Genomic DNA, 12,397 nt, shown 5'->3' on the forward strand with positions numbered 1-12,397 from the left:
TTGATTGTACATACTACCATCTAGTGGAAAAACACCTAATAAGCTGCAGGTCACTGTGTATGGATGTTAAACAATTTATGAAACCAAGTGAAATAACTTTTCCAGGGCAGGGTACCCGCAGGTTATTAAAGGTATTTAAAAAAGCAGTGAACTTAGTTTTCCATTATTAAAGGTATTAAAAGTATTAAATTTGCTGTCGTAAGTCTGGAATTTTTTCACCGTGGTTTTAATTTTGAAGGCATCTCAGTGCAACCTAAATTATATCCGTGACGAAGTTTAAAATTTTAAAAAAATTTTTTTTAAATCCATAACGAAGATGACGCGTAGAATTTTTACGATGCACTGCACTACAAATCATAATGCACCTCGTGCGTGCGCGCTGTTAGCATCATTAGTATCAACATCACAACAGCAGGCAATCGCACAGTACTGTGTGCTAACGTAAGGAACTGCTCAGATGCCTTAGTTGTTATGTTCGACGAAAGCCTCAACAAGACAACCAAGTCCAAACAGTTGCACCAGCATGTGAGGTATTGGATCGGCGACCAAGTCGCATCCAGATACTTTGGGTCGCAGTTTATGGGTCATGCGAAGGCAGTGGACCTGCTTAACATTTCAAAGTAAGTTGCCAATTTCTCCGATTAAAATGTGTTAGATGCAATAATGTATTTCTGCATGGTTTGCCTTTCGAATGAATGTGAATTTCGTAGTTTTAACTCAAGAGTTAGCCATGTTCAATGGGGTATAGGCAGGTGCACTAGCCTTAGCATGGATAAACCGGAGTCGTAGATCCACCATCACCCTCAGATACACAACACGGTTGACACTATTATTGGAACGAGTACGGGGTAACGTTGATCTGAATAACATGGCATGGTGATAGGCAAATTATAATGTAGGTGATAGTAAAACACCTCCTGGTATATTTAAATGTTTTTCTTGATTGAATAAGTATGGATTTTCTCCATCTGATGAAAAGAAATGTCTTCAATAGCTAACAAAGGATTAACATGTGTTTTGTATACTTCTTGTAATGTGATTAGAAAACAATTACCAAGGGAAATGGTCATGTGTAGCTTTTTTATTTTGTGGTAATTAATGGTAAACTACTGCCATTTAGTGGCTGTTTTTTAAACTTTCACTGCCAATTGCAAGATTTTCCCAAGCACTTTACAGTTAAGGTGACCAACTTGACAATCACCAACCTACTACCTTGACTAGGTCCTCTTAAATGGTTGTACTGCAAATGTAATTTCTGAAGTTGCTTTACAAAAATGGTGTAAAATCCATTTTATCCTGGGGGAAAAAATCTGAAAGACCTATTATTTAAATGTGTTTTAATTGTATCTTCAGTAAATGTGCATTATTTTGTCAAACACACTTAGTGATCGAGGTTAAATTTGATGTTCTGTGCTTTATTTTTTTAATATGATTCAATATTATCTAAATAATGGGTGCAAGAAAAGAATAATTTAATTTCTGCAGGGGCACACCTAATAAATAATGTGCCATAGCACAGTCAGTGTATCAGAGATCTCAGCAAAATGAACAGCTTGACACCACTGTAAAATACAGTATTGTCTATTAAAAGGCATTACTTTCAAGTGCAAGATTTACAGTATCTTTTCATGAAACACTCTGGAAAAAGTATTAATCAAATCTACCGGTATGACATTTGTTATTGTTGGGACGCGCTCACTTGAAGCCCTTACAACTTTTATTTGTCTATCTTGCTTTTACAGGTGGTAAGTCTCTTTCAGCTTCGGTCCTCAACTACCAAGCCGCAGAACGCCAACAGTCCATGGAAGATTAACACTTGAGTGGTGTTCATATTGTTGTTATACAGCCAGTGTTTGTGGGTTTGGTGTACCTGTTGCCTTTGAGGGTTTTTGAATGCATTATAAAGAAAGCAATTTGTAAAAATCCTTGACTGCTTAGTCGAGGTTCTTTATACACTGTCCGCACAATCTTTCGTTGAAATCTCTCGTCAATTTTTCTTTTTCGTCCACATCGAGGGAGGTTAACCACAGTGCCATGGGCTTTACACTTATTGATGACACTGCGCACGGTAGACACAGGAACGTTCAGGTCTTTGGAGATGGACTTGTAACCTTGAGATTGCCCATGCTTCGTCACAATTTTGCTTCTCAAGTCCTCAGACAGTTCTTTGGTCTTCTTTCCACTCTCTCATGGTGTGGACAGGAGTATCCCACGAAATAAGGATGCTGGACGATGAGATCAGAGGTGGGATTAAATAAGTTTTTCTTCTTCCCACTCCCTTTCGAGTGCAACTAATCATTTTGAATTACACTGTATTTCTGTTTCTATTCTGCATGTTCGAAATTAATAGCATCATCATTATTCTGAAAACCCTGTTTCTGATTAGGCAACTTTTTTCCATGTACAGTACATGGCGACTTGTCAAAAGAAGACCCATTTAAGGCTAACCATTGATGGTTATTCATATTTTTAGAAAATGGATATCCGAAAGACGGCTCCCGACTGCTACTGGGCTTGCCAGCCGCTTCAGACTTCATAAAAAAACTCCGGGGATGTAATAACAAATATGGCTCCATCCCATGCTATGTGTCACTACAGAAGAATGATTTAAATTTAACCATTGGGGCAGTGTAGGGTCGGTCACCAAGGGGCTTACACTCACAAGGGATTCACATGATTACTGGGTTCTAGATCACAGAGCTAATTTGTGTAAACTTTACCCCTTTCAATCACTTAGCTTATAGACCAGGGGTCATGAATTAAAAATCCTCTGGGTCCGAAATTAAAAAATTACAACAATCTCGGGTCCGGAAATATTTTTAATGCTTCTTTTTTTCCAAAAAATACAAACGTATCTTTACGTGGCCATGCTAATAATTACAACATTCAAAAATGTAAATATAATATAAAAAATACATTTATAGTAAGTAATAAATAATATTTAATAATAATTAATTAGTAATAAATAATAAAGCGATCATATTGAGCCCTTAATTCCGCTATTTTTTTTTGAGAACGGATGGCAGAGTTCATAGGGAAACTTTGCAAAAAAGCGGCGTGCTTAGTCTCATAGTGCCTTTTCAAATTGCTTTTTACAAGCGCTATCGTTGTTCGGCCATTCCTTACTACGCGGCGAAACGTCTACACAACGCTCAGCGCGCTTGCACAAGCATCCGCACATCGGTCAGAAGCGGCGAGTACTCACTATTTTTGTTTTTATTTAGTGTTTTAGAACCTTTTAATTGCCTCAAAAATACTTTTTGCATGTATTACCCTCTCATACTTTTAACCATTGTGTTTTTTTGTGTTAGCTTTGAAGCAGTTGACCACATTAGTCACGTAGTGTATTTAAACCGTGCTTATTTTGGTATAACTGCATTTAAGTATTTTCTTAAAGCAGTACGTTCTGCCTGTATGCATCCAAACAAAACAAGTTTAGCACACACGGTAGTACTTTGGGTGTCAAATTCGACTAATGTAGACGTTTCGCCGATGTAGCAGATTTTGGCAGAACACAGTCTCTGAACAGATGAGGCATAGTGGTCTTGTGCTGCCGCCAGGTAAAATGAACAAAAATGTGTTGGTCCACTCCTCCTTAAACATCGTTTTCTGCATCAATCTTGCGTAGTTTTGAGCACGCCATTTGCCGTACCTTTTCGCTTCTTCCTCCAACTTCATTCGGCTCAGTTTTTGGCTGTCACTCCGTGGAGTCTGGAAAGCAAGTGTGAGACATGCTGTTCTAAAAATAACTTTCAAATGCTTCACTCCCATTGGCTGGCTCACGTGCGTCACTGCTAAGGTTTTTGTTTGTTGCCCACCTCTGCTCTGCAAACCCGCAGAAAAAAATGATTTTTGTCGTTGCAACGTGTATTAGTCCGGACAGCTTGAGATCCGGTCCAGACGGCTTGGGGGTCCGGAACCAGACAGAGGTCCGCGGTTCCGTGACCTCTGTTATAGACTATCCCACCTCCGTCCCCCTCTTTCCCTGGTCAACAGGCCCCCCACATGGTGTCAATCGGAAATACATCTAGCTGACGATAGCACCAACATATTAGTAGTTAGTGTAGACCAGGGGTCGGCAACCTATGACATGCGTGTCAGCACTGGCACGCGAAGGGTTAACCAGTGACACGCGAGCGCATGGCAAAATAATATATATATATATATATTTTTTTTTAACCTGAAATTAAGACATTTTTAGTTGCACACCCTGTTATTTAGGGCTTTACAGGAGCGTCCCTCCCGACCCCTCTGCCTATACCGTTATTTGCGAACAATTATGGATTTTGAGCACACTTCCAGCTCTTCAATTTCTCGATTCCTGTGCTCGTCGTTTTTTTTTTTTCCTCTGCGCGCTCAATTCTGCGCGCTCAATTCAGCACCCGCTACTAACGAGTCACGAAGCCAACCAGTCAGAGAGCTGGTGGAAGTACACAGTGTTACCAATCTGCACTTTTTGGTACTGTTACTCCAAGCCCCCGCGTGGAGGCCGGCGGGCCAGTAAGCGAGTAGACAGCCGGCGAATCGCCGGCGTCCGCGCCGGGAGCCCCGTCGCTTTAACTTTGAATTGAGATCCCGAGGTCACACCCTCGCCCCGGTGCGGAGGCCGGTCGCTTAAGATACGGGACTGTACACCCCTGTCCCGGCGCATCACAACACTCCGGTTGGACCCCGATTGCCAGCTGTCAGGTCAGGGCAGCGGGTGAAGCGATGCTTGCACTGTGGTATGGAGTGGACCGGCGATTAACGTGGCTCGTTGCCGTCGATTCGTCCGGTGCTTACTTCGGAGAGGTGGCAATGTGTATAAAAACACTGTGACGCGTTGGATGGCGTTTTACTGGAGACTTTTATTAAACAAAACAAAAACCAGCGGGGGACACAGCCTCTTCTCTCCTTTTCACGGCGCTCTCCGCTCTCTCTCAACACCTTCCTTTGCTCCCTCTCTTTTTCTCGCCCAGACGCCCAATTCTTCTTCTACGCTTAACTAGCAAGCCGATCATATTGTAGGGGACAGCGGCCCCTTGGGGATACCGGTAACAACTGGTTGCCTGGTTACTTCTGGTAGCTCTTTTTGTGCATTATGCCTCGAGAGAGTTGTGTGTCGCACAACAAGTGTCAAACGCCACTACGAGACAAAACATGAAAATTCATAGAAAACAGGGCCAAGGAACACATTAAAGTGGGCATCTTTTATATTTGTAATATAAAATATAAAATTGTGCATATAATTCACTGTTTAAGTTGCGAGTGAACAAGACAAAATGTAAGAGTCGGCTGTTCTGACTTTGAAGGCTCTCTGTACTGTGAGAGACCTGCACTGAGAATCACACCTGTTCCCCTTTGCGTGCTGGGGTGTGTGTGTGTGATATGTTTGCATAAAATGGTGCAGCTGTACAGCTGTTATTACTGTTGCACTTAATTTCAAGTTTTGATATTTTCGACAATATGCATTAGTTTTTAGTTAATTGATGAAGACGAATGGTAGTTATACAAATTAGATGTATGTCCATGTTTTTTTTGTTTGGAGTAAAATTCCAGCTCTGCTGAATATAAAAATTCGGTTGCGCGTCATAAATCTTGGGGTGGCACACTGATTGACAAGAAAATTTGAAAGTGGCACTCCACACCAAAAAGGTTGCTGACCCCTGGTGTAGACGTTTCTTTTCTTTCTTCTCTTGTGTTTCTTTTCTTCTGTTCCCCCATAACCCCTTCCTGTTCGCTGCTTTGTCATAATAAACGAGGTATGTTGAATTATCACAATGGGAGTATGTCATACTCTCAATGTGAAACATTAAAACTGTTCAGACCATTTGGGCACTTAGACTTCGATTCTCCGTGTCAAACAGTTGAACAGGACAGGTTTAAATAAATAAATAAATAAATTTAACCATTGGTGCTGAGACGGATTTAAGCTCAAATAGATTAGACATCTATTACTGTCGATGACAGCCAATGAGTTAATGAAAACAAAATTTTGCATGTCAATTTGTGTACATACCGGTCCGCAGTGCAAAAAATATTTTGTACTATCTTAGAGGGATGAATCTAAAAGTTTTTGGTAGATGACAGTGATAAAGCCCCAGCGTGGACACAACCAGACAGTCTTAAAAGGTCGCTTAATGGGAGTCTTGTGGTCAACAAAATCTAAAAGTGCACCTGAGCTTACTCTGTATCACAAACGCTGCGTCGAGAAAACAAAATCAAGAGGGGGCAGCGGATAAACGGTCGTCAGATTGCTCGTCCTGTCTGTGGGCTCACGTTTAGAGCAGCTAGGAAAATGAAAGTCAGAAATTATGCCGTGTCCAATTGTGTGACTGCACGTTTGGCCCCAGGACAGAAAGAGTGAACCCAAAGCTTGCCTCAAACAAAACGAGACATAGAAAGTTAGCGTCAAAACTGGAAAAATGTAATACATTCTAAAGTAAAAATGATCGTAAATTATCTTATCCAGAGAGATCTCTGAGCAAAATGCCGCATTCGATTAACCCTGATCAAATATTTGTGTTTGAGTGTGGAAAATGTATTCTATTGATGTCCCAAAGGGAGGCGGCAGCCGGCCATTTATGATGATTAGGTATTCCGCATTCAGTCTCAAGTTTAGCACAGGGGACCCCAGGCTTTCTCAGAATCTGTATTATATTTTGCTATTTACTGTGGGTTTTATAAAAACAAACAAATTAGATAATGCGAGGGGGGAATCTGGGATTAATTTTGAAGCAGCTGATTAGCCTGTGTGTACTGGGATAATGATGTCTGGGACGAAGCCGAAAAAGCCTTGAGGCTGCAACATAGAAACAACCCCCAGATTTTACCCGACACCCCTCTGTCACATGCTCCGTTCCTTCTTTGTGTTGTTTTAAAGCAGGGGAAGTCAAGTTATGGTCCTTGGGCCATATATAGTCCCGCGAGAGAATTTGATGCAACCCGGAATAAATGAAAAAGGACAGGGTCAGCCAGTATATGCATGTTTGTATGTAAAATATATTAAAAATATGTAATCTAATGCAAGATACTTAATACTAACCATGGAAAAAATATGCTCAGTTTATAGCCCAATGACAGTGAAATGTAAGAACATCACAAATTGGCAATGATATTATAAAAAAAAAAAAAAAAAAAAATTGATAATGTGTCTTGTTAAAAACAAATTTAGCAATGGAAAACATAACAATTCTATGGCACTTTAAAACTTACTTCAGCATTAAGTACTGGCCTTTTAGAGTCATTTCTTAAGCTTAGAATTATTTTTAGAATGTACTTTATACCTTAAGAGCCCACATTACAAAATAGATAACAAATCATCTTTATTGGATGCATACCCCTGGAAATTAGGATATGATAAAATACAATTTTAGCCAATGATCTGTGGGAACCCTTTAATGATTTCATCAATCAGTCCACATGGCTTTTGTAACCTGAATCTGTTTGGAGGTTTAGCTTTATACAAATTAAGTGGATCAAGTGGAAAAGCACAATAACCATACAAACTAGAGTCTTTTATTAACTACATGAACAGATTATATGAGGAACGCTGATAGAAAAGAGGGCATAAAGTCAGTGTAGCACCCTGATCAGGTCCAACCCTATGCGTCCCCTCTGAGCGTCCACATTCAACACCCGCACCTCCACCCTCTCCCCGGGTCCTAAGGCCAAGCTGCGGCGGCGCTGGCTAGCGGGCAATTTGTCCAATGTAATGTTGCTCTTATGGATGAGCCCTGAGCGGCCCACGCCAATGTCTACAAAAGCTCCAAAAAGACAAGTATTATCCACCCGGCCGGTTAGGACTGCGCCCACCTGTAGATCATCAATGGATACAATGCCCCGCTTAAAGTCCTCCTGACCAAAATCTGGGGATGGCAAAGAGAAAATTATGTAAACTCAGTTGTTTCCTTCATTTTTCAGGGAAGCGGTGGTATAGGGGTCACAGGCAAGGGAAAGGGGTGCGGGGAAAAATAAGGGTTAAGGCGTGAAATGACATAGGGATTACATTTCGTAACGTAACCAAATACTTGTTTCTGCATACTTCTACAATTTTGACAACCCTTCTGCCATGAGATATCTTTCTTCCTTTCTGTTCTTTTCAAACAAACAATGAAGGCAAGGAAATAGTCAAAGCCAATTATCCTTAACAACATCGGTAGCCTCCTTCCATCTGTTTCCTCAGCTGAGCACAATGTAGTGCCGCTCTGCAACCCAACCAAAGATTACTTGATGTAACAAAGAACATTTATTTTGAGATTCGGGTAATTGAAGGTACTTAAAAAGGAATTGGAAATCAGATCTCTTATTTAGTGTTGTAAACCTTGTAAGCCATATTGATTAATTTCAGTTGACAGCTACTGTATACAGTGATCCCTCGTTTTCGCGGTTAATGGGGATTCCCCCCCGTGTGTGTATTCAATGTATTTATTCACATTTAGCATTTGAAAGAGATGCATGATTGACATGTTTTTCCCTTTTCTCACCAAAAGTATAATAATAATAATAATAAAACATTTTATGTATACAGTCATGTGAAAAAAATCAGGACACCCCATAAATATTCAGTTATTTATAAAGAAATGTTCATATATCAATGTCTGATCTTGTTTTTATCTCTTAAAAGAAAGGGATTTAATTGCAGGTAAACAACAAAAATTAACATTGTTTTCCTCATTAAACCAAATATATCAACAAAAATGCATATTCTAACTGAGGAAAAAGTTAGGACACCCTACTGCCTAATGGCTAGTGTTAGCCCCTTTGGCTGAAATAACTTCACTGATACGCCAGTCTTTGACATAGGTCTGAAGAAAGTTTGCCCCACTCCTCAACGCAGAATACTTTTAGCTATGACATGTTTGAGGGGTTTCTTGCATGTACAGCTTGTTTCAAGTCACCCCACAGCATCTCAATGGGATTAAGATCTGGGCTAAAACTCTCCATTTCTTCCTTTTCAGCAAGTCCTTGGTGGATTTACTGGTATGTTTTGGGTGATTGTCATGTTGCAGGGTCCAGTTTTGCTTCAGCTTTAATTTGTTCACAGATGATTTCACATGTCCCTCAAGCACCCTCTGACACACGATAGAATTCATGGGGGATTTTATGATGGTGAGCTGGCCAGGTCCTGCTGTAATAAAGCATCCCCAAACCATGACACTTCCACCTCCATGCTTCACAGTTGGCATGAGGTTCTTTTCCTGGAATGCTGTATTGGGTTTACGCCAAACATGTCCTCTGTTCTGGTGTCCAAATGATTCAATTTTAGATTCATCTGTCCAGAGAACATTATTCCAGAAGTCCTGGTCTTTGGTCTACATTCACTCTGGCAAACTTCAGTCTGGCATTCATGTTTTTTCTTGGAGAGCAAAGGTTTCCTTTTTGCACACCTCCCATGAAGGTTAAACTCTTTCTGATTGTAGAGGCATGCGCTTTCACATCAACAGGTCCCGTGATGACATTTTAGGGTTTTTGGACACTTCTTTTAGCATCTTAGGGTCTGCTCTCGAAGTGAACTTGCTTGGACGGCCAGACCTGGGCATGTTGGCAGTTGTTTTGAATGTCCTCCACTTGTAGACAATTTTACGGACAGTGGAGTGGCTGATTTTATATTCTTTTGAGATCTTTTGAAATCCTTCACCAGTCTCATAAGCATCTAAAATCTTCTTTCTGAAGGCCTCAGACAGCTCCTTTAATCTCACCATGGTGTTTTCTCTCACTTCAACAGTCAGGGGCACACTAAATTAAATGTGAGGTTTAAATTAGGCAAGCCTCCTTCAAAACACTGGGTAATGATGTTCTAATCATGTGCATCTGATGTGATACACCTGTGTGTGATTTTAGCTGTTTTAAGTGGGATTGAATGTGGGGGTTTTCTAATTTATTCCTCAACAGAAATTGCATTTATTTAAATTACAGAAAGTTATTTAAAAAAAACATAAAATAAAAAAAAACTTTTTTTCAGTTTTAATTGCTTAGTTCTATTACTTGAATCCCTCAAGATTTTTAAAATTGATATTAAATATCCATATCACCAAATATGTTGGAAAAATCACAGGCTTCCATAGGGTGTCCTAATTTTTTCACAGACTGTATATATTTACATATATATATTAAAAGGGTTACGTACATATATACCATGGTCAGGTACGTCGTAACTCGGAGACAACCTGTAAAGTTTAAAACTTTTTTTTTTTTTTTTTTTAAATTTTTTTAATCTTTCGGCAATGCCATTGTATTTCTGGAATATTTTGTTACTATTCAGCCCTTAAAAAGTAAAAAAAAAAAAATACATATATAAATTAGGTCTGAATAATATTGGAAAAAATCAACATTCCGCTATAGATTGCCAAGGCTCCACACACTTTGCATTGGTTGCACTGGTGCGCCTAACTATTTTCTTAAGGTGCACCAGCAAAAAATGTAGGCACACCCACATTTTTCAGTGCATCACTAACGCTATACTTTTAATCACTCTCCATAAACAATCATAGGAGTGAGTCCACTCAAATTTACTCACGTTGCCGAGAACAGCTTCTAGACAACAAATACTGACTAAACGATGATTAACACATTTGTGCCTTTGATCGTAGAGCTACAGAGCTTTCAATTGCCAGGCCAAAGCTAAAAACCTGTCAATCATTGTTGACCAAGTAGCTAACTCCAGCTGCCTGCTGACCAAGAAAAGCGGCAGGAGGAAGAGTGAAGCAGAAAAACAAATATATTAGGGCTGTCAAAATTATCGCGTTAACGGGCGGTAATTAATTTTTTTAATTAATCACTTTAAAATTAGGGCTGTCAGACATTTAAAAATTTTAATCGAGTTAATTACAGCTTAAAAATGAATTAATCGTAATTAATCGCAATTCCAACCATCTATAAAATATGCCATATTTTTCTGTAAATTATATATATATTCTGTAAAATAATTTGTTGGAATGGAAAGATAAGACACAAGATGGATATATATATTCAAGTGCATTAGGACTGTAGTGGGCATTTCACTCTACTGTCATTTAAATCTGTCTACGCTGTCCTCACTCCGAAGCGTCTACTTTTTCCAAAGCTAGACAGCTAGTGAACGACGCCTTAACAATCAGACTTCTTCCTTTTTCATCTGATTTATTAATAAAATGGCCTCAAACCACTGTCCTCTTTAGACCGTAGTGAAACTACAAAAAAAAAGTACACAAGCCTTGCATTAGCAACAACGTTAGCTTAGCACACTATACAGGTTCACTAAACATAAACAAAAAGCGTCTCATACAAAAATATAACATTTCGCTTACTAACATAATATGTACATTCTTTACAACAACCATATTTACGGACAAATCTTGTCCAAGGATCATATAAGCACAACATTACAACGTAGGCGTCAGCCCGAGACGTCTTGCAGCCATATTGAACTGGCAAGAAAGCAATAAACCATGTCGCAAAGCGACCACAAGAGTTCGCTGTTAGACAGCACAAAAAACCTTGCTGCAAAACTTACCAAAAGGCGGAATACTGTCTGAGCGGGACATGTGCGTTAATTGCGTCAAATATTTTAACGTGATTAATTTAAAAAATTAATTACCGCGCGTTAACGCGATAATTTTGACAGCCCTAGTTAAAATATTTGTCACATTTAACGCACATGCCCCGCTCAAACAGATTAAAATGACAGCACAGTGTCATGTCCACTTGTTACTTGTGTTTTTTGGTGTTTTGTCGCCCTCTACTGGCGCTTGGGTGCGACTGATTTTATGGGTTTCAGCACCATGAGCATTGTGTAATTATTGACATCAACAATGGCGAGCTACTAGTTTATTTTTTGATTGAACATTTTACAAATTTTATTAAAACGAAAACATTAAGAGGGGTTTCAATATAAAACTTCTATAACTTGTACTAACATTTATCTTTTAAGAAATACAAGTCTTTCTATCCATGGTCTTTAACAGAATGTTAATAATGTTAATGCTATCTTGTTGATTTATTGTTATCATAACCAAATACAGTACTTATGTACAGTATGTTGAATGTATATATCCGTCTTGTGTCTTATCTCTGCATTCCAACAATAATTTACAGAAAACTATGGCATATTTTAGAGATGGTTTGAATTGTGATTAATTACGATTAATAAATTTTTAAGCTGCGATTAACTCGATTGAAAATTTTAATTGTTTGACAGCCCTAAAATATATGTATACTGTATATATATGTGTATATATTATATACTGTGTACATACATATAGATATATACAGTGGGGAGAACAAGTATTTGATACACTGCCAATGGGAAAACCCATTGGCAGTGTATCAAATACTTGTTCTCCCCACTATATATATTTGTTGTTGTTGTTGTTTTTTTGTTTTTGTTTTTGAACACCTGATTCCGATCTTCTGAAAAATGGCCCGATCGGATTGGGAC

General features: G+C 39.1%; 1 protein-coding gene across 2 annotated transcripts in view; it reads right to left on the reverse strand.

Moving 5' to 3' along the window:
* Positions 1-7,347: 7,347 nt before the first annotated feature.
* The window catches only part of srbd1 (S1 RNA binding domain 1), a 110,904-nt gene continuing 105,854 nt past the window's right edge, over positions 7,348-12,397 (reverse strand). For both annotated transcript variants that reach the window (XM_057847676.1, XM_057847675.1), the window contains exon 20: positions 7,348-7,847. In XM_057847676.1, the coding sequence (XP_057703659.1) occupies positions 7,555-7,847 (293 nt within the window). In that variant the 3' untranslated portion in view covers positions 7,348-7,554. The remainder of the gene's footprint in view (positions 7,848-12,397) is intronic.

Source organism: Corythoichthys intestinalis, chromosome 10 (genome assembly GCF_030265065.1).
Source record: "Corythoichthys intestinalis isolate RoL2023-P3 chromosome 10, ASM3026506v1, whole genome shotgun sequence".
Lineage (NCBI taxonomy): Eukaryota > Metazoa > Chordata > Actinopteri > Syngnathiformes > Syngnathidae > Corythoichthys > Corythoichthys intestinalis.